Source organism: Mirounga leonina, unplaced genomic scaffold (assembly GCF_011800145.1).
Source record: "Mirounga leonina isolate KUSES-001 unplaced genomic scaffold, KU_Mleo_1.0 Mir_150, whole genome shotgun sequence".
In the NCBI taxonomy this organism is placed as follows: Eukaryota; Metazoa; Chordata; class Mammalia; order Carnivora; family Phocidae; genus Mirounga; species Mirounga leonina.
In genome coordinates this window covers 19,863,981-19,887,341 of record NW_023270374.1, presented here as the reverse complement: position 1 = coordinate 19,887,341, position 23,361 = coordinate 19,863,981, and the positions used below count along the sequence as shown (strand labels likewise).

Here is a 23,361-nt window from a genome sequence, read left to right as displayed (position 1 = left end):
AGAAGACACGAGCAAGAGGTTGAGTATTCTAGAAAACCCGGTCAGTAACCTAGGTCGTTCCTCAGGAACTTCTCCCAGAACTTAGAGGAAATGGAAAAAGACAGCATGAGTGGAACTATATGAAACCCACAGTGGAGACTCAGGAGATGCAAGGTGGACGTAAAATCAGAATTCTAGAAGGAGGTATGTGCAGAACCACCAGAGGACACCCCATACACTTCATTAAAGAACATTTCCATCATTGGTTTCTCCTTTAGCCACGGAGTTACTTAGCAATACTTTATACATCCAAATATACACACTTGTAAATTCAAATTTTTATTACCTTACACTTTAATTGTGCATAGTTAGGGAACGTGTCCTGTGCAATACCTATTCTTGAAATTTTTTCAGGGCTGGTTTTAATGCCTAGAACAAGAACTTTTCAGGAACATCCCTGAGTGCTTGTGAAGAACACATATGCTCTAGTTGTTGGGTGTAGAGTTCTAACCGTGCCCTTTGGTCACTTCTGTGCCTTGCTTAGTTTTTGCCTGCCTGACTTATCAAAAGGGAAGTGCTAGAATTTTCCACTGGCAGGTGGATTTGTCAGTTTCTTCCTATAGTTCTATCCATTTATGGATGAATTTTGAGGCTGTGTAAAATTAATGACTCTTCGTAAATTGAACCTTTCCATCATTACATCACGAACTGTCGTATCCTTAACAAAGCTTTGTCTCAGATTTTGTGTGAAAATATAATGGTTTGTATTTGTCCCATGTGATTTTCCCCCCATCCTTTTACTGTCAACTTTGCACATCCTTTCATAAACCAGTTTCTTGTAAATGGTGCTCTTAAGCCTATCTGTGGTGAAGGATTTTTTGTTTTCCCCAAACCATTATAGCCTAAGACTTTTGAAAAATATGCCTTAAAAGATTAATAAAATTCTGAACTTAACAGACATGTAAAATACAGGCAAGCTATTTTAGTATTAGATTCAACACACATAAAATAACCATCTAATTGTTTAGAAACTTTTTCACCTGAAGTTTCTAAGATGTTATCAAACCCTGAACAGACCTTGCAGCCTTCAACAGAGCCACACTTTCGAACTCCAGTATTGTAAACATAAACCAGGATTTTGTTCTGTGTGTCCTAACACCTATCTTTTAATTGGCAAGTTTAGTTCATTTATTGTTATTGGTGCATTTGGACATGTTTCTCTTTTCCCCCAACACCAAGTTCATACGGCCTTCAATTACAATTTGAGACCACGTGCTATAGACCATGCCCCTCTCCCCAGTTCATAATAAAATTTACTCCCCAAAGTGACAGTATTAGGAGGTGGAGCCTTTCAGGTGATTAGGTCATGAGGTGGGATGGGTGAATCCCTCACGAGTGGGATTAGTGGCCTCACCAAGGAGGCCCCAAAGAGAGATCCTTTGCCTCTTCCACCATGTGAAGACACAGTGAGGATGGCCATCCATGGACGGGGAGACAGGTCCTCACCAGACACTGCACCTGCTGGAGCCGTGACTTCCAGCCTCCAAAACCTTGAGAAATGTTTGTTTCTAAGCCACCCAGTCTATGGTTTTCTGTGCAGCCAAAATGGGCCAAGACAGCAGGTTTACCAAGGTATTTACTGCTCACCTTGCCCTCTATCATCTCCTACAGTGCCTCCTGGGTTTGTCTCCTCCTGAGTCAACTACTTCATCCCAGTATTTAAATGGGGTCATTTGGGTGGCTAGACGTGAAATTCTTAAGTTCGAAGTTTTTTTTCCTTCAGTCCTTAGAAATGTTAACTCCACACACAGGGTTGCTGCTGGAATATCTGATGTCCATTGCTTCTGGTTCATGGTCTCCATAAGCTTTCAGAATGAGCTTTGTCTTTGGTAATCCTAAATTTTACTACCCAGCAGTGAAGATGGATGAACTACATTATAGACACATACCAACATGAAAGAATCTCACAATAGTGGGTGAAATGTGATAATACATACAACATCGTTATTCTTTTTACATAGTTAAAAAACATGCAAAACAGACTAAACCGTAAACTGTTCACGGACGCGTATATATGGGCAAGATTGTGAAGCAAGGGAAGGACCAACCCAAAACCCAGACAGTGATTCTCTCTTGGTGGATGGGGCACGGCGGGGGGGTGGGAGGAGGTCAGTCTGAAGTACCGGTAATGTGCTTTTGTCCCACTGGAGGTGGGAACACGGGTATTATTTTAATGCCTTGTTTTTGGTGTTTTTTTTTTGCATGTCCATAGTGTAAACATTTCACCTTGTGACTGACTGGTTGCCCAGTGGCGGCTTACAGGTCAGGGTACTGGGGACAGGAGACGGCAGAATGCACACCCTATGGGAGTAGCTGTGGGGGCCACTCATGGCCCGAAATGCCAGAGACGAAGCACGGATGGAGACAGGAATGGGGGAACTCTAAGTTTGCTCTAAAGGAAGAAATACATGGGAGTCCCTCTGCGCCCATGTTCATGCCCCACCGGGAGGCCTGACAGAATGAGCTTTCACCAGCTGCTCTCAAGCTCAGCTCCGGGCCTTTATGGCACCCACGCCTCAGAGCTCCTTGCCCCAGCGCCGATACTCGGCCGGCTGAAGCTGCTCTGGGAGCCTTTGGTCCCACCGCGTGGACAGACAGTTCTCTGTCCAGCCTCCAGATGTCGCTGCCTTAGTAAGAGACGCGCAGTTTCACCCACAGTCCAGCAGGGTGCATCCCGGAATGGAAGGCTCACTCAGGCTTCCCCCCCAAGGCGCCTGCTGTGGTTCTCTGGGCGCAGAACAGAGGATGCTTTGGCTCCTGCTTTCCTCCTTTTGAGTCTTCCAGGAACCCGACAACGGTAACATCTGAGGCTTGCCGAAGCGAGTTTTTTATTAGTCGATTTCCCTCCCCTAGGTGATGACTTTTAATTAATGGCAAATTTCTTAAAGACCAGCCAAAGAAGGAGGCACATGAATACAGAACTGTGTCCAGGAGAGCTTTTATTTGTACAGAACGGTTTTAAAAATACAGAATAAAATAGCTTTATCTCTACTATTATTCACAACATCTGGTCCAAATATTACATATTTTTAAAATACTTAAACGTTTAATGAAGCCATGTTAGAAAAACAATATGAAAATTCTTTTTAAAAACTCCATAAAAGAATTACACATCTCAAAAAACAACCCCACCCCCAAATACCCTCGGTATGCAAAATAAAAATAAAAAACAAAGAAAATCCCCGAAAGGTAGATAGCCAAAGTCAGTCACAAAAACTCAAGGAAAATATAGGCATCCCCACTGCTTTAAGAACAGTCAGAAATTTATTAATGGGTCAAACAAAGGTTACCAACGAACAGAAAAGGGTATTAACTTGAACTGTCAGTAAGACGGCAACACTGGTGAGGGTGCCCTACGTGCCAGGAGACAAACACAGCAAGTCTAAGGACGCCGGATGTGGCTTCTGTGGAGTGAGGACGAGGCACGGTCAAGAACAACCTCAAAGGACAGGAATGTGTGTGAGGCTGCTGAAAAGGGGTGCCCAGCGCTAACGTGCCTTCCGCGTCCACGGGTGGGAGCCGAATGCCTGCCACTGCGAGTGGTCTTCCTGCGCTACTCAGGATGTGACTGCAGGTCAAGTGGCAGGTGTCCAAATCCTAAGGGGACAGAGCACCACACGCACAGCGTGTGAAAACCCCCGGCGCTTCTCTGAGGCCAAGCCCCACCCCCCCGAAGTCTCAGGCCCCACCCACAGCGACAGCATGGCCCCGCGCCGGCCAGGTTCCGGAATGAGGCTTCTGCCACAGCCACCTATCCACCTTCCACCTGGCCTGGCCACGCCTGCCACATCGGTATTACAGAAGATCGTAACTGCCAACCTCAAGTCAAAGCTGCCGGTACTGGTATTTCAGCAGGGCCGTGAACTGAAGAAGGAACAAGTTGGCTCATGGTGAGAAAGTAGACGCATGGGTAAATAAAGTATACACACATACTAGAGATTCATCAATGGAGAAATTCTATTATCACATGACATTGTCATGAAAATTGTATCATTCCCTCCCTGGAAAACTGTGACTATTATCCTGGGTAGAAATGTTATTTTACTATATGGAAATACTGCAAGATTCATGCATAAACCAAGTCGTCATCATGAAAGTCAGTATTCTACAGTATAAAGCAAATCCTGTGTGTGAATTTGTTACTATGAAAATGGGAAACCATTGGGGACTCGTGATGCTTCATTCTAGCTGGCCTGGTTAAGCCACTTCTCTTGCCCTCACCCATCACCAGAAACTTACTACAAGTTAACATCCGAAACCCTCTTAAGAAAGAGTCTCAGTTCGTATGAACGAATCTCAGTTTAATTCCCTAACGAGACAAAGACTGGAGCCATTTCCCATCATTCTGTCAACCATGTTAGGTGTTTTATTAAAACCAGTGGTGGGATCTCCCTTGCCACCCACCGTGATATGACAGCACCTACTGTCCTTATAAATACTTTCTGCTTCTCACATCAAGTCCCCCAAGGTGAATGTAAAGATGGTGGGTAGGTGGTCACTATGGAAACTGGAGTCTGAATGCCCCGCCCAAGGACATTTACATCCCAAACCCTTAGAAACATTCTACTGGCCAAACAAAGCCTGGTGGGTACCCGCCCCAGCAGCGCAGGCCAACAACGTAAGTGGGAAGTGCACAAACGCAGACGAGGAACGGCCACTGTGTTCCCCCAAACCTCCCTTTCATGCATGTGCTTAAGCCTAAGGAGCAGACGAATACATTTTTCTCTTGATTACAGACTCATTCTGTAGCATATCTGCCAGCAGGACCACCGTCTAAAATGACATTAATCATCAGGAGACTCCAAATCACTCAAGCCGAGGTGAGTTTCACAGGCTGTGCAGAAAGTACCAGACTCAACGGGCCCTCTAGTCGGGCTGCCCTCTTTCCTCCCCACCTCCTGTCCCCCTTCCCCCTGCCTTAGGGAATCTAAAGTTGGCCCCAATGGAACAAGAAGGGCAAAACCCCTCATTTCTAACAGAAGGCGGGGGTACAGGGCTTCCCTCCACATTCAAATGCTTGCAGAAGACATCCCCCAGACCAGCAGACTTGGGACCGCCCAATAAAACCCAGCCCAAGTGGGTTTCTGGATGTCTGAAGCACATATCCTGAGTGTCACTCACTGGGAGGGAAGATGCCAGGTTGAAAGTTAAGATTATCCAATGGTTCAGATGCCTTTATTTGGATATTTGGTCCTTCTGCTCCCCTAGAGAGCTAGAATCTCTGGCATGTTTAACAGTTTTCCCCACTTTTCAGAGCAGCGAAATTAGAGATGCTGAGCAAAAACACAAATAGAAGGAAACTGAGAGTGACTCGGTGCAGGAGGGCCTTCGGCATCGAGTGCTTACCAAGTTAAAGGGATGAAAGTCGTTAACCAGTGTGCTTCTAAAGTTAACCATGCATCAGATACAATTTTTAAAAACAACACACAAAATTAAATGCAATTTAGAAGCTAATCTTTTTTTACTTAATCGGCAACCAGATCTTGCCATACAACTCAGCGGCTGTGAAACTGTTCTTGCCAGAACACGCCTTGCAGCCCCAAGCTTCCCTGGAGTCCGGGAGGCTAGGGGGACAATAACGCTGCCAAGGACGTGCCAGTGTGGTGGAGCAGAGCCAGCTGCGGGGGCAGGGGACGCAGCCTGTGGACACACGGCGGCTGAGAACCGTGCCCTGCCGTCAGAGACAGGAACACCTGCAGCCGTCCAAGGCTCAACCAGGTCAAAGAACCGCCTAGGTCGCACTACCTCACGCGGCGAGGTCACTCCTTGGTGTTTCAGGATTTTCCTTTGGCTGACAAATTTCAAACCAAATTCCGCAGAAGTCATTTTTTCAGAAAGGATTTAGTGTTATGAACGAGAACTCGACGGAAGAGGCCCTGCCAACTGCTTTTCTCACCACCTTCTGCAATGACTTAAAAAGGAAAGGTGCATTTGGCCAGGGTAGAGGTCTAATCTTCCCCTCTGCAAAATTAAGATCCAGTGGGCACAAAACATGGCAACCCACACACAGTCTCCTTAAGCCTCAAGTGCCAGAAAAGACTCGAAACAGAACTGCAGTGATGAATTTACCAGGATGCCCGACCCTTCAATATGGCGGCTCCGTTGATTACCTGCCCCCAGCTTCCCTTCTTCACAAAACAAATTCACGTATAACTTAACCCATGGTTTCTGGGCTCTGGTCCAGTAGTCAGTTTTGATAAATAGATTAGGCATTACAGTATTTACACTTTCATGGTATCAAGCAATACAAAACACAACCACAATAATGGTTACTGGCCTTCAAAAGCCATGACGACAAGCTTCCCTGATGGTGTCCACAGCTTTACAAATGCTGGTTCTTTTCTTAACGGGAGGTGAGGGGTGGGGGACAAGTAACAGGGATGCAAGGTAAGAAGGTCACATGGAAAACACTGATTTCAAAAACCTGCTATAGTCAATAACATTAAATAGGAATAAAATCTTGTAATTTATAGACAAGCGCAACAGTAACCGACATCCACATGACAGCAGAGTCGAGACTCCCATAAACATCTGCTTAGTGCCCTTGTGTGGCACTCTACCCATCACACCAGCCCAGAGTGATAAATGTCAGAAAGAGTGTCTCAATCAGAGTGAAAAAGAAGCCCATGAAATGTGCTGGCCCAGCGTGGGCCAGGGTGACACCAAGAAAGAGCAGCTGAGAATCAGATAGGACTTCCAGGTACTTTCCCTTTCCCTCCAATTCCCCAAACAGATTTCAGTTCTAATAATACCTGTACAGACCTTACCCACGCACAGACATGGGCCTGGGGTAACCATGTCATGGTTTTCAATCAGGTCAATAGCCTCCTCCTGCAGGAGGATCAGGGAACGCAGAATCCCATTTGACCGTCAGTTGTGACCGTGTGAGGATACTGGTGCCCCTTGACCAGAGGGGGGTCTCTGCGGGTTGCAGGCCGAGGTCAAATAAAACAGAAGCAGGTCCAGGTGCTTCCGGGACAGAAAGCCCCTGGACCGTGGCAGCAGCTTGTAAGAAAGCTAGCCTAGGGTGGTAGGAGGAGACCAAAACCAAGGAACTGCTGTGGATTTCAAACACCCACTCCCACAGGAGGACAGGAAGTTCAATGGATGCTCTCAAGGGCAAGGGGTAGGGCTTAAATAAGGAGACAGGTGAGACACGATATTAGACACAATCACCACCCACAACAAAAAAGCTATCTGTAATCGTCTTAGCTCTGGGTGCAGAAGGTAAATGCAGATATACAAACATATATGTTACTGCTTGTTACTCAGCAAGGAACTACAGATTCATGCCTCACTGCGGCTGGGCCACAGGGTGATCTACAGCTATACCGTGGCCTGTGAGTCCTCGTCTGAACTCCGGCTGGTGGCACTCTTCCCAAGGCTTTTCCACGTGTAGCCCACAAAGGTTGGGCTGATGGGTAAGTAGCTGAAGCATCTGTATTTTTTAATAATGTTCATGCCAAATGGCAAATCGTAGGATTCCATGCCATCGAGCGACTTGCTCCCTTTGCCCACACCCTTCTTCCATTTCCTGATTCCTCTTTCCTCTGGAGTACCTGCAACACACACGCACAGACATACACACACAAAACAATGTAGTGGAATGTTTAGCTTGACAGTTCCACCAAGAGTTGAGATTGCCCAGTGTGCCGTCCCATATATGGAACCTGCCGGGAGGACAGCAAGGAGCCCTTGTGGAGGAATTGACAGCACTCGGCCATCCAGGTGCCTGAGCCAGAAATCTGAGAATCGCCAACCCATCCTTGTTCCCTTTGCTCCACAGTCAAGCCATCTGATGGCTCTGCCTCCTCCCTGTCCTTCCACGTGACCCATTTCCTCCACTGTCACTGTTGAAGTCTGGCCTGTGCCACGTTACTGCTTTCCAGGGTCATCAGAACGGTCCCCCCCTTACTGGCTGGCTGCCCTTCCATCTCCCCATCTCCTTCCCCAAATCTGTTCTCAGTAAACAACAAAAGAACTTCTAAATTGCAAATGTGATCTCTACAAAAAGGGACCCAGTCTTCATTGTACCATTTATAATGCCTTCAACAATTGGTCAGGACAAACCACCCCCCATCTAGGCATACCGAGTTTTATCCTACTTTGCTCCGTGTGTGTGCGCGTGCACGCGCGCGCGCGCGTGTGTGAGAGAGAGAGAGAGAGAGAGAGATGGGGGAGGGAGAAAGGGAGAGGGATACACTCGCTTGTGCTCCCCACTTGTCATGTCCCTTTTGTGAGGGTGAACTTCCACTGGAGTTAACAACTGGGGCCACTCTATACCCTGACAGATGAGTCAGGGAGAATGATCTGGGCCCAGAGGGCTCAGCAACCCCTGAGCCCTGGGCTGACTTCATAAATCTTCTCAGTGCAGAGAGGTGCACTGGCACATGGGACACCAGACAACACACTTCTCTGCCCAAGCCTAGACGAGGGGTTCGAGTCCCTGGTGCGATATAAGGAACATCATTATTTCTTACATCTAAACCATGCCCTCCCATCAATGTTTCTGTAGCGAAGCTTTCGTTTCCATCTGTCTGACTCCTGTGCCTCCCTCTCAGTTCGCTCAGAGCGTGTGTTAGTTATGACATCCATGAATCTAACATGTGCCACGGATTCGTGCATGTGATTCCTTCTGCCTGATGTGTTCATCCCTAGTTTCCCCAGCAACCTCTTCATTGAGACTTTTTGGAGGTGTGCAGTCTTCAGGGCAAATACCTCAACAAAACCTTCAAGCTCAAGAATAAGCATCACCCTTCCTTGATGGAAGGGCAATCTACCAGCGTGTCCGTAGCAGCACTTTCCAACAGCACCAGCAGCCTCCTCTGGGAAGCTGGGAAGGCTGCGAGGCAGGGCCCACAACACATCCTCGTCCAGGGCCCAGCACTGGGCATAGAATGCTGAGGAACAAGGGTCCTGGGCGTCAGGGAAGACAGCCGCCTCCATCCGTCCCTCAGTCACCAATCCTGGCAACAGCCTGTGCCCGCCATACTCACCATCTTTTGGTCTTAGTTGGTGGGGGGCTCGCCTCAGGAAGGAGGGGAGGAACTCCACGGGCTGTCAGCAGCTCAGGGGAGCGTCTGAGCAAGCTGACAGAAGCCGCTGCAGGGACTGAGGCCAGCTGACAGGAGGCAGGCAGCCTGGAGAGTGCCTACGGGTGAGGGACTTCCTGCTTTCTCCTAACTCAGCAGGGAGGAAAAAACCCGCTAGGTTTATCAGCAAAAAAACCTCATAAAAGGAGGCTGGGAGTGTCTTCACCACTTGAAGACCGTTTTAACCAGCGATGGCTTTGAACTGATTCACTCTGCCTGCTTCCATATTTATTTGGCAGAACGAGTACTTCCCATGTGGAAAAGGCATGTTGGGTATGTACCACATACCTGGGATGGTGTTATCCAAGATAAAAGCCACGCAGCCTCCTACAAACATAGCAGTTGTGAGAAGAACATTCAACACCTGATCGATTCCTGTTATTCCTGGAAACAGAACACAGTGGTAGGGTCACTGCCACAGTCAGGAAGAAGCACTGGGGTGGGCACCAATCACCAATGTGATGCATGAAAGTGCAAATTTCTGTTGTACAGGAGCAGACAAATTTTTGCCAGTAACATTTTAAACTGTTATAAATAATTTCAACAATAATCAAGATTATCTCTATAAGGAAAATTCCCCAAAAGTGGTCCACAGAAGATAAATCTAACAGTGAAACTCACCCTATAATGAACTAGAAAGCCACTGGGGTGTGGTGTTAGCAGATTAAGAAAAAAATTAATAAAAAGATGGCTGTTGTAAGGCTGAAAATATTACAAAGTGAGTAAGACGACAATGAAAATATTTGTGGTATTTGCAATCAGATAAAGGGTGTCAGAATCCTGGGTCACTGATTTGTGCTTAGCTGCTTTTAATTAGGAACAATTGGATGTATATAAATGAACTCATATGAATGTGATATATTAAAACGTAAAAAGCAGCAAGAATCTCCTTGTTATCAGAAGCTCCCACACCTGGGTGGCTCAGTTGGTTTCAGCTCAGGTCATGATCTCCATGTCGTGAGACCACGACCTGCGTCAGGCTCTGAGCTCAGCGGGGAGCCCGCCCCACCCCACCCCCCCCCGCCACGCCCACTCACATATGTGCACACCCGAGCGCTCTCTCTCTAAAATAAAATAAAATCTTTAAAATATATGATCATCAACGGAAAATAACAAGTGTTGGCAAGAATGTGGAGAAATAGAAACCCCTGAGCATAACTGGTGGAAATGAGCTTGGCAGTTCCTCAAAACGTTACAACCTAGAATTACCCTATCCCCCAGCAATTCTACTCCTAGGTATATACCCAAGAGAACTGAGAGCAACGACTCAAATACAGCTGATCCCCACTACTGGCAGATTCTGTATTTGTGAATTGACCTACACCCTCAAATTTATCTATAAACCCAAAATGAGTACTCCTGGCTTTCACGCTCATTCACAGAGCAGCACAAACTTTGGGTCGCCCAACATGTGTGATCCCAGCGGAGATTAAACAAGGTAACGCTCTGGCTCCTTGTCTCAGCTCTCATACCTCATCTCAAGTGTGCTTGCAGCAGTCTGTTTGATAGCCCTTCCTCCCCATTTCTGTGGTTTGGGTTGGTGATTTTGTTGTTTACGATGGCCCCCGAGTGCTGTCTACTGTTCCTAAGAGCAGGCCTCCCTGAGGCCGTGCCGTGCTGTGTTAGAGGGGTTACCCTGCTGTTGGCTGCTGTCGCCCTAGAAGGGGTGGGTCAGGATTTGCTAACTCCATGCTCACAGTGACTTTCCCGGACACGGCTAGCTGAGTGAGGACGGACCGCACTGGTACACCATTGTTCACAGCTGTGCTGTTCACAACTGTCAGAGGGGAGAACAGCCCAGTGTCCATAGATTATGGTGTGTGTGTGTATATATACACACACAATGGAGTATTAGTCATGAAAAGGAATATTTTTACCTAAATTTCAAAAACATTATGCTAAGTGAAAGAAGCCAGACATCACGTATTGTATTATTCCATATATGTGAAATATCCAGAATAGGTAAATCCACAGAAACAGAAAGCAAACTGGTGGTTGCCAGGGGCTGGGAGAAGGGGGGATAATAGGGATTAACTGCTTAATGGGTGTGGAATTTTATTTTGGGGTGAGGAGATGGTTTTGGAAACTAAATACAGATGGTGGTTACATGACATCGGAAATGTACTAAGATGGCACTGAACCGTTCACTTTAAAATAGTTAATTTAGGGGCGCCTGGGTGGCTCAGTCAGTTAAGCGTCTGCCTTCGGTTTAGGTCATGATCTCAGGGTCCTGGGATCGAGCCCCGCATCGGGCTCCCTGCTCTGCAGGAAGCCTGCTTCTCCCTCTGCCCCTCACCCTGCTTGTGTTCCCTCTCTCACTGTCTCTCTCTGTCAGTTAAATAAATGAATAAAATCTTTTAAAAAAAAAGGTTAATCTTGAATTCAAAGTAGTTATAATCCCAGTAGAAAGACATGTATTTGAAAGTCTATGAAGCAGAGTTTTAAGAAATTATACATTTTCATAAAGCATTAGTCTGACAAATCAAAAGGTTTTACACAAAGGCATTCTCCCAAAAGACAGAGTCCCAGTCAATAAAGACCTTAACGTGGACATGAGTCACATGCACACGCCAGTTCATGCCGAGGGGGGGCTTCCAGATCAGCGGCGGCAGAGCAAGGCTTGAATGAAATACATGGATGAATATCTGAGGAGACAACTCCTGAAGTTCCAAAGCCCTCTCTGACTGGGGATGGGCTGTCTGTGAACCAGCGGCTGGGGTTCCAACTACCCCCAAGATTTGAGGCCAGTTTTCCTTACCTGTGACGAGAGGGTTCTGTCTGAGGTAACTTGGAAGGACGAGCCCAAAGAAGATTGAAAATCCAAGCACAAAGAGGTTCCGGGAAGAATTTAAGTCGATGAACTGCAGGTTGGAGAGCCCAACAGCTGTGATCATTCCTGGAGAGAAACAGCAGACGGCAATTTGCACTGAGCTCACCTACAGATGGGTGACGGGCCATGCACAGCCTCCCCACATCGTCCCTTCTCTGTCCCACCAGAAACCAGCTGGGACACAGAACAGTGACAGGACAGGGTTGAAATGGGACCACCTGCCTCTCTGATCCAAATGACTCTTGGCCTAAGCACCATCTGGACTGACACAGGGACACAAACATCACATGACACTTTCTTTAGACCAAGCAGAAAACTAAGGACATCAGTTGCCCCCTGAGAACCTCTCTGCAAACATTTTGATTAAACTGGGAAACCCACCAGAAGATCTGGGCCCTGACCACAACTGGATGGCACATAAATCATGTCAAATCCCGTGGTAAAAATGGTCAGTTTTAAATGGCCACTAGGGGAGAATTTAAATCGATTAGATAAACCAATTAAAGATTATGGTCATCTTATTTTTTCTAGCACAAGTATGCTACATTTGGTTCTACCTTTAACATAAATTCAACTCAGAGATGGATGAAGATTTTTATGTTTTCAAGGTGTATCACTTTGGATTTTTAAACAGAAATGTATTATTACCTTCCATCTCATGGAAGGGATTCGTTAGCAAACGTGAAGAGGAGAGAGGTCAGGCTACCAAGGAAATGGGATTTTACCGAAGAGAGTACAGAAGAGGGCGCCGAGCACCGGATCCGGGAGGGAGGCGAAGAGGGCACTAAACTTGCCGATCATGCCCAGCGCCAGCATGAGGGCCGCACCATACTGGATCACCCGGCGACTGCCGACCTGGGGACATACCAGAAGCCAGACGGCACTCAGCGCCAGTTCTGCACCCATTCTCATCCAGTGCCCCCCCACCCCGGGGGCAAATGTGACAAAAGCCCGAGACAACCCCTAGATTATTCTTCAAACTTTTAGTTGAGAGGTCTTGTCAGATAATGAGGATTGATCTCAGGGCACAACTACTATAAAGACACCCAGAGTGAAGAGATTCCCTCTCCTCTTTCTCATCCTGTCCCCCCGTCCCTCCCCCCCCCCCCCCACCTCCCTGGGAGGAAGGCAGCACCAGGGCGCAGCCTCTGCTTCTTGGCGCCCTGGGTGATGTCACTTTGGGCATGGCCCTGCTCCAGCTCTGTCCCGGGTTTCGAATGCCCTTACAGTCAGTGGCTGGGATGACCTTCTAACGTCAAATGCAAAAACCCCACTTCATCCTGCTTTTCTCTTCTGGGCTCTTGGAATCACCCTTTACCAAGTTAACCCACCCCAAAGCTGATTCACCTTCGTCTCCATCTTCCCCACACCCTGAATCAGACAAGAGTCCCAGATACTTCTGGAATCCCCTCTCCTCAGGGTGTCTTGCCCGTGAGAGGTGGCACAGCCAAAAGGGCAAGGAGTGTGGATTCTCAGCGCCCCCTGCCTGGTGTGTACCCCACTCCACTCTAACCACGTGACCAGGACAAGTCACTTGGCCTCCCTGGGTGGCGGGATCCTTGCTTTTATAAAGATAAACCACGAGGTTTTGCTTTAGGGGTTAAATGAGACAAGATGTAAAACGGTGTTAACACTGCCTGGCCAGCATGAGGCTATAATGACAGCCTCCCACCTGGGCTTGCTGACTCTGGCCTTTCCTCTGCCTCCCTGTCCTCTCCATTGTGGCAGAGTGACCTTTCAAACACTGTGATTTGGGAGGTCGGTGCCCTTCTGCCCCCCTTAAATCCTCTGGTGCTCATGAAATAAAACCCCTTCTCAGGCATCCCTAGGCCTGTCTACCCAGAACACTCTCACATCCTCCCTTCTGGCTGGTTCCAGACACATCCTTCGAAACACTACCCAAATGCTACCTCCTCTTAAAAAAAAGTCTCCCTTGATGTCAAGGCTCTGCTCTCCCACACTGGGCTTCTGCAGAACCATTATAATATTTTCCACGTGGTCTCATCTTTATCTGTTCAACCTGATCTCTGCCTTCTAGAAACTTCGAACCTAGCCTGCTGTCCCCCAGGCAGTGGGATGTGGAGCGGGCACTAGGCTCAAGGATCCTGCACTGTTGGCCCTTGCTGTATGCTGCCTCTTCCAGGAAAGTACCCCGAGGACACAAGCTGAGTAAAAGAGGTTCCCGAAGCGCCCGGGGAGTGTCTATACGGCTTCAAGTGTGATTCCGGTGAGAAGACAGCTACTTAAATTTAAGTAAAAGGAAATGAAACATAAGCGCTAGTCCCCCAGTCAGCCGCACCAGGCACTAGTTCAAGTGCTCTGGGGCACATGTGGGTGGCCGCTGCACAGAGGAGCGGCGCAGGCGAATGCAGGCTGTGCCCGCCACCACACAGGGCTTCCGCTGCCTGGTGCTGGGCTAGGCCTTCCAACAGCGTCTCACGGGACCCAAACGCCAATCGGTTAAGAATCAGAGAAGACTCTTACTGAGCCAACGAAGGGATGGCTGTCCGGCTCGAATCTGGCCCAGCTGACCCTAGAGACCAGGCTCTGCTGCTATGATCTACCCCGCCCCCCGCCCACACATGATCAAGTGCAGGGGAGCAGCGAAAAAGGGCACGCAAACTGAAGAATTAAGCAAAAATGACTTCTACTGGGCTGCATTACATTATAAGGAAGCCTGCCATTTTCAGCAAACATTTTTGGGAACCTACTACATGACTAGCACTTATTAGACAGGAGGGGGAGGGGAATACAGAGATGAGTAAGCCACAAACTTATGATCAAATCACTGTACTGCTGCAATTGTCACGGCATGTGGGCACCCAGCACGGAGGAGCAGCTCTAAAGAGCTGCAGAGGGCTCCCTAGAGATGGTCTGGAGGGATGAGTAAGAGCTCCCTGGAGGAAAAGCATCCAGGCTGTGCAAAGCCCACCTCCCAGCAGATCAGATGTGCCAGGGGGAGGGGGAGGCTGGCCCCAGGGACGCTTGAAACAATAAATCAAATATGAAGATTATGCATGGAAGGCTGATCTGCCTTAGATGCTCAAAACAAACAAGAAGCAACTCAGTGACTATCAATCGAGTGCCTATTATATATATTTGCAACATCAGAAACACAGGCCTAATCCCTGTCCCCCAGTGCTTACACGGAGCCTTTGCCTCTCCTCTCCTGCTGCCCACTCCCTGGAATCTCTTCCCTAGCTCTGTTCTGACCTCCTTCTTGAACTCTGACTTTATCTCCAGGGCCATCAAAACGCTGACACCTCATTTCTGACTTTCCAAAGTCTTCAACAGTGTGGAATGCAGCAGAGGAGAAATGGCCTTCCTCTGAAGAGACTGCATTGTCAGGGCAGGTGGGGTTTATTCAGTCCCTGGAAATAAACTTAGGGCTAAATATGAAGCAGGGACGCTACCTACTGCTTACTGTGTACCTACATGCCCGACTCTGCTAAATGTATTACATCAGTTTACTAATTCCAATGCCTGGCAAGCTGTCTATATATAGACAAGGGCATGGAGACTCAGGGAGGTGATGTAATCTGTCCACAGTCACACTGGGACAAAGTGATGGCACCAGAGCTGGAATGCCATACAGCCACCTCCCCACCCCATCATGCCACCCCCTTCTGCGGGACAGACACTGGAACACACTCAGAAGAGAAGACCTGCACAAGGAATCCCACCCGACAACTTCCAAGCACACAACAGGCTCGCTGGCAGCCTCATCTCCTGATCAAACAGTTGAGAATCTCCACGTACAGAGAACGTCACAACTGGACAAAGGGTAACAAGTATCACAGCTGCCAGGACATGGAGGCAGATCCTTGGGAAGAGCAGAGATTACCTTCCTTCCATAAGCCCTGGAAGTCTGACCCAATGGCCCGGACCAGTGCTGTCCACAGAACTTTTTACAAGGATGGAAATGTCCTGTATCTGTGCTGCCCATCGACAGCCACTAGCCATATATGTGACCACTGAGCCCTTAAAATGTGGCTAGTGTGATTAAGGAACTTAATTTTTCATTTTAATTAACTTAAAAGAGCCACGTGCAGCTACTATCAAATTGGATGGCACAGATCCAGGTCTAGAACTGTCAGATTTCAGAGCTGACAGTTCTACTCAGACAAGTGATTTGTCCCGAGTCCTTCCACTGGATGAGGGGCAGAATACAGCCTCCAACTCGTGCCTCCTTCGTCCTGGACAGAGTCCCTCCAGTGGCCGCATGGCTGGGTCAAAAAGAAATTTCTGCTGCAAGCCCCACTTCCCACCCCAAGGCAGCTATGTAGATGGCTCAATTATCCCCCTTGTGAGTCAGGGCAATGAAAACCAATTCCAGGCCCCTGAATGCATGCCGCGTTCGCCTGGAGATAATAATCCAAAGGGGTTCAGAGGGAAGATCAATTAGCTCATTAGAAAGTGCTGGCAGGATGCCTTTTCAGAATAAACTGGCACTGTTCAAATTGCAATAAAGATAACTATTCCCCAAACCACCTCAGTGGCATTTCAGAATGGAACCTCCATGAACAACACCCCCTACTCCCTACAGTGACCCTGGTTACGTTACGTGATGTGATGATCAGCCTTAAAGGGGTGCAGAATGGGAGCTGGCTTGTTAAACTGGGTTGCCCTAAGTCCCTCCATCTACAAGAATTTTACTAGTATGGTGTTTTGGATTCGTTCTAGGTCTGTCCACAGGGTCAAGGCAGCAAACTGGCTAAAGAGAAGCATGGCCCTTAGCTCTGTGGGCTCGGCATTGGCCTCTCCCTCCTTCGGGTAGGGAGGGAGTGCCAGGACACAGCAATGGCACTGGAGGACACACCCGACAAGGCTGTGTGCACACCAGACACTGGGCTCTGCGAAGGCCCCGCCAAATTCCAGGGAAATGAACGTGTCAGGACCATGCTCCCTTCTCACCTGGACTCGCAGTCAGGATGAACCAAACAGTCTCTGGTTTCTTTTCGTCTGGTTATAGAATCTTGCAGGGAGTGGGGAAGCGGGGGTATTTCTAATCTTACAGAGGTCAGACAGCTCGAGAAGGCGGCAGCTCGCCCCTAGGTAGTCAGGACACAGGGCTCGGGTGAGGGAAACCTGTGGCGCACATGGCCATCTCAGCCAGCAAGCAGGTTCTAACCGTGTCTGGCTGCCCAGCGTACAGCAGCCAGGGTGGAGGCACGTTCCAGCCGTGCAGACAGTGCGCTCTGGCTAAGGCAACTGGGATCTAGAGTACAGTAATAAATGTGAAAGGCCTAGGAGCAGGTTCCTTACAGAAGCTGTGGGGTGGGGCAGCCCCAGGTCACAGGTCAGTTTGGAGAAGGGTGCGGAGGCCTGTGGGGACTCCAGACCCAGACCCTGCTCAACCAGGGGGACTCGCTGTGGCCTGTCAAATCCACTAACTCCGTGCCGTTTCATCTGAAAGAGAAGGTCTCTGCTGCTTTGGTTGGAAAACCAAATTAATTCTTTACTGTAAGATAGATGTTTTCCTGTAAGGAGGGGGATCATCTCATATCTAGAACTAGTCCCGTCTCCTCCTCCTCCCCTGACCCCGAGGTCCACTCTCATCATAACAGCCAAAGTAAGCCTTAAAAAATACCCTGATGGAGGGGCGCCGGGTGGCTCAGTCAGTTAAGCGCCCGACTTGATTTCAGCTCAGGTCATGATCTCAGGGTTGTGGGATCAGGCCCCACGTTGGGCTCGGCACTGGGCACGGAGGTGGCTTAAGATTCTCGCTTTCCCTCTGCCCCGTCCCCCAACTTGCCCATATGTGTGCACAAGCACGCGCCCCCTTTTGCTCTCTAAAAAAACCCTCCAAAAACCAAAAAAGCCCCAAAACCCTGATGGAGCCACAGCCCAGGGGACGCCCTTCCTCTCTGTCTCTGGCAGCTTCTGGGGCCTGTGTGACCTGGTCCTCCATTACCTGGAGGATGTCACCTGCTCTTACCAAAACCCCCCAACTCTGCTCCTGCCTCACCGGCCTCCTTGCTGATGGGCAGCCTGCGGTCCTGCTCTCATGACAGGGCTTCACGATGGCTCTGTCCTCGGCCTGAACGCCCTTCCCCAGGGGGCCTACATGGCTCCCTCCACCTGCCCTGTTCAGTTCCTTGCTCAAGGTCATCTTCTCGGTGAGGCTTAGCCTGACCCTATTTCACACTTACCAACCCTCACTCCTAATACCCACTCCTGCCCTGTATTTTTCTTATACTTACTATGCTTACTGTCTATGGTTTGTCTTCCTCTGTCTAGAATGTAAACGCTGACAGCGGGAATTTTGTTTTATTCACTGTGGAATCCCAAGTGCCTAGAACAGTAGCCTGGCACAGAGTTGGTGCTTATAAGTATTTGTAGAATGCCTACGAAGTAGTGACAGCATTGAGTGCCTGGCTACCCAGGTAGCCAAGGGAAGGAGACCTCCATCAGCATTCCAGAAACCCATCAATGAGAAAAAGGAGATTTGGGGGGGGGGGGTGACCTCAGAACTGGAAGCCTTCCTTTTAGAATTCATGGTGGTTAGACCAATCGATGAAATGGATCAACACTTAGAAGCCCAACCATTTAATTAGAAAAATAGCTGTACCTTAGTAATTCCCAAAACGCCAATGTTGGGACTGGATGAAGTAGAGCCATTCCCAGTACCAAATATGCCATCGAGAACACAGGAGAGACCCTCCACGAAAATCCCCCTAAAATGTAAAGGAATGGGGGAAAGAGAAACATTCATTCAATGGGGGAAATGAGTGAAATATGCTCTAAGTGGCTGCACCCCAAAGGCGGCGTGCATGGCCGGGGAGCCTCCGCACTCCTGGGAAGGTTAGAAGTGCGGTCTCGGGCCCCACCCCAGACCTGCTGAAGTAGAACCTGCATTTTAACAGGATCCCCCATGCTCATTCAACTGTGAGGAGCACTTCTGGGAACCACACATTAGACACAGGTGTTTAAAAACCATTCCAAATTAAAGGCTTTTAGCCAGAAAACAGAGCCATTTGTTGGGATCTAAGACAAATATGGGCTGTCTGGCTGATCTGATTCCTTTACTATTAATAGTTTCATCAGGAAGGAAATGCTTTGTAATTTTGTCAACTTTGGAACTTTTTAAAAACAATCGATTTGTAAGTAACTCAATCATATGCAACATCCATTAGAGAAAGCTGTAAAAACTAGGAGTGTGAACACTAATAACAGAACCGAAGCAAGACATGCTAAGACACCAGACCACTGGATCTCATCACACGCAATCCTTCCAGAAGGGCAGCAGCTGGCTGGGCAAGGGGAGGGGGGAGCTGAAGTGCGCTCTTCTCTGAGGCCTCCACAGGGTCCAATTCGCTCTCAGCGTCCAGAAACTGAACACCAGGTGTGTTGAGAAGATAAATCCCACCACCCATAAGTCTCTAGATTCTGCAGACTTCACCTATTCCTGCTCTTCTTGTTTCTCTACATGTGAATTATAATTGTGAATAGAGGACACAGCATTTACCCCTAAGAACAGTAACGGAAAGAAAAAATCAAAGGGGACATCCATCCATGACCCCAAACCAAGCAAAGAAAGATGGCAGTGTCTCGCATCTGTTGTGGTGAGTTTAAGGTCTGGCATGGTCTCAGAGTGTCTTACATGGCTGTCGAGGCGGAAGGAAGGGCGGGAACTGCCCTCCATGCTACAATGAAGAAAATGAGAGCAAAATGGGGGCAGTGACTTGTCCCAAGACAGACAACCAATAAAAAGCCCTGATGCCTGGCTGCTTCCATGCTGAAACTCCTTTTCTTCTCCAACATTAACCAAAGAGCCAAGTGATGAGGCACTGGGCCCAAGAAGAACTCCATTTTCTGAGGAACATACCTGTTGATCGCATGGATGGGGGGCGGCGGGGCACAGGAGAGCCTTGCGCAGGCGTAATAGTCCCCAATGGACTCAATAATACTGGCGACCACCGCGCTGAGCATGCCGATGACACCTGCCGCGGAGACGGTGGGCAGGCCCCACTGAACTACGGAAGGAAAACAGGTGAAAGCAATCAGGACAGCAAAGGACTCCACACGACACACTCAGATTCCAAGGCGAAGGGAAAATCTTTGTTTATTTTTAAGTGTCACTCATCAGTGCACTAGATGCCTGCGGACAGTTCCTGAGTCAGATGAACCAGGACTGGTCTGTTCTCTGTCTTTATTAAAGAGAGTGGTTAGAAGAGGAGGCTGCTTCCAAGCCACGCTTGGTGTCTACTAAATTACAATTTAACACAGCCTACTGGGGTAAGAATTCCTGTTGGGATGGATATTTCTATGAAGAGGATTTTTAACCCTGCTATGCAAAGTATGGCACAAAACAATGGTGATCTTGCCCAGGTGGTGGCATTAAATGAAAATGCAGTGAAAAGTCACCAGCTAAGTTTAAATCCCAGCAGGAAAGCATGGCACCAGATACAGACAGCCCTCTAATGTAAGATCAGCACTATTCTTTTTTTTTTTTTTTAAAGTAAATCACGTTATGGAAAATTGAATAGTTTCCTTTAGGAAACAAAGCGAAGTCCCCAGGTCACTTTATCTTGAATATCTGGATTGCCACACAAGCCACACTGAGGGACCCGGGTTTGGGAAGAGGAAGAGGACAGGAAGTAAGGTGTGCAGACAAGCCTGGGATGTGCGCGAGGGCAGGGCTGCTCCCGCCTGGGAGCAGACGGGGCCATGCTCGGTCAACATGGCATTTCCCGGTGGGTCTGGAGCACATGTTTCTCATGCCCATAATTCCTTTATCCAGCAACATTTTGTATTTTTTAAGCAATCTTTTATATGGTTACCTTGTTACTGACAGAGCATTGTGGTTTCATTTTAGTGTCTTGATTTGTGGGGGGGAATACTTATTTTGCCATTTATTGTTTCTTCAGAAATTGCCTTTTATTTCTTAGTCTCTTTACGCTGCTTTTTCTTTTTCCCTTTTGCCTGTAGCCCTCAACTTTGATTTTTTAAAATTTTTATTCCATCTATTTCAACATTTTAAATTGTACTCTTCTAAATTTTTGATCCCTCTTCCTTCAGATCATTTCTATATATAGTAGACCCTTGAACAACACAGGTTTGAACTGCACTGATCCACTTACTTGCAGGTTTTTTCCAGTAAATGCAGTACAATAGTATAAATATATTTTCTCTTATGATTTTCTTAGGAGCATTTTATTTTCTCTAGCTTATTTTTTTTCCTAAGGATACAGTATATAAAACATGTAACATACAAAATGTGTTAATTAGCTGTTGACTTTATTAGTAAGACTCTTAGTAGTTAAGTTTTGGGGAAGAAAGTTATATGCAGATTTTTGATGGTGGGGGTGGGGTACACCAACCTCCCCCCCACCACTTGTTCAAGAGTGAACTACATGTGTGCGTATGTCTTGTTGGCTTCCAGCCTTCTGTCTGAACTGTTATTTAACCCCCTTTAACTAAAATGCCTAATTTATGTTGTTACTTTAAAACAGTTTCTCAACCTCAGCACTATTGACATTTTGGGCCCCAAAACTGTATTTTAACCAATTTTTCTCACACTAAAGACTAAGGACCTCTGCTGTAGATATCTGGAAACCTGTCTCCAGATTAAGCCAAACTGTCAGAGGGTGTGCCCTCTTGCTCTCTGGGGTGGCCTTCTGCCCCCGGAGCGGTGGCCCCAGAGCAGCTTGAGGCAGTGAAGGGCTATGGTGAGGAGGAGCCCGACAGCATGCGCTGCCATCCTGGGGCCAGGTGCCCAGTCCACTTGGCCATGGCCCCTCATGCACGGGCCGGGGGTAGGGGGGACCCCGGGGACATCTCTTTGGTGTCTCAGCACATGCACAGCTGCTCTTCCCTAAGGGCCCACCCTGTGTTCCTCATTTGTGCTCATCTTGGGACCGGCCTGCACCACAGAGAAGACCTCCCAGCATGTGCTCTTCCCTTTTTTTTTTTTTTTAAAGATTTTATTTATTTGAGAGAGAGAGACACAGCGAAAGAGAGAATACAGCAGGGGGAGTGGGAGAGGGAGAAGCAGGCCTCCCGCAGAGCAGGGAGCCTGACGCGGGGGCTCGATCCCAGGACCCTGGGACCATGACCCAAGCCGAAGGCAGACGCCCAACGACTGAGCCACCCAGGAGCCCCAGGTTGCAGATATATTTTAAAAAATCTTTCACAAGGGGTCCCTGGGTGGCTCAGTTGATTAAGCATCTGCCTTTGGCCCAGGCCATGGTCCGGGGGTCCTGGGATCAAGCCCCGCTTCAGGCTCCCCGCTCATTGGGGAGTCCGCTTCTCCCTCTCCCTCTGCCCCTCCTCCTTGCTTGTGCTCTCACTCTAAGAAATAAACAAAATCTTTAAAAAAAATCCTTCAGCAAACTATACTTTTTATTAGTCAAAAAGAAATGTTTTCTTTGCCCCCCTTTAAATGCTTTTCATTTTGGATTTATTCTATTTAGCCAGAAGTTAACAAAGCCACATCCACTTTTGTTAGCATCTGCCTGGTATACCTTTGTCTATTTCTTTATAATCAGTGATAATTTAGATTTCCAGCATGTGTTCTTCCTACCGGCTTCCCACACCTCCCTCCTGACTACCTGACCAACAGGTTTCATCTCATTTTATCTCGGATTATATGTCTGTTTATAAACCATGCATTTATTCTTTTTTGGGAAAAGGGACAGGTGTACATAAATATATAGTTAGATCATATGATCTGATGAGATTATTGTTTTAAAAAGAATAAACGTTTTTAAGTCTAAACCTGTCAACGATAGAAGGAACTGCCAACATCACTGTCATTTAACATGCTCAGAACAGTTTTCTTAAAACCAACCTTACTATTCTTGGCTTTTCCTGCTTTTTCTCCTTATCATCATAAAATGTCAAGATGTGGCTACTGAGCAGGGGAATAAATTAGCAGAACTTGACTAAGGTCAGGTTTCGGTTCTAATTAAAAGGCCCAAGTGCCGGGAACAGAGTCTTTACAACAGAACAACCAAGCATTAATAACCACCAGATTCACACAAGTCACTTTTGGGGCTGGGGCCTAGAAAGTATTATGTGTGAATCCAAGTGATAACCTCAGCTTGGGACTGCACCTTCCACCCCACACACCTTGCCAAGAGTTACCCAACACTTAAATTATAACTTAAGAGCCATCTTCCACCTATTGGTGAGTATCCCTTTACTTCTGACAGCTGTGACCAAATAAAAAACAAAGATTATAGCTACCCATTAAAAGATTACACAAATCTCATCATGCTTGAGCAGTCGGCTTGCTAATCTTCAGGCCTCTCCTACTCAAGCGTGCTCTGTGTGGGCGGCTTAGGTACCATGCAGCTCTATACTTGCTTTCTTCAGCCCTGGCAAGAGACCCCTTGTCCAGAATTTCATCCCAGTGGAACCAAAAGAACTAGTTTATCTGGGAAGGAAGTTGGCGAG

At 47.8% G+C, this 23,361-nt stretch overlaps 1 protein-coding gene across 6 annotated transcripts in view; it reads right to left on the bottom strand.

Moving 5' to 3' along the window:
- Positions 1-2,961: 2,961 nt before the first annotated feature.
- Positions 2,962-23,361, bottom strand: part of SLC23A2 (solute carrier family 23 member 2) — a 144,752-nt gene continuing 124,352 nt past the window's right edge. For all 6 annotated transcript variants that reach the window (XM_035005892.1, XM_035005896.1, XM_035005893.1 and 3 more), the window contains 6 exons: positions 19,790-19,937; positions 18,533-18,638; positions 12,687-12,816; positions 11,890-12,027; positions 9,420-9,515; positions 2,962-7,598 (listed from right to left, as the gene is read on the bottom strand). In XM_035005892.1, coding sequence (XP_034861783.1) covers positions 7,366-7,598; positions 9,420-9,515; positions 11,890-12,027; positions 12,687-12,816; positions 18,533-18,638; positions 19,790-19,937 — 851 coding nt within the window. In that variant the 3' untranslated portion in view covers positions 2,962-7,365. The remainder of the gene's footprint in view (positions 7,599-9,419; positions 9,516-11,889; positions 12,028-12,686; positions 12,817-18,532; positions 18,639-19,789; positions 19,938-23,361) is intronic.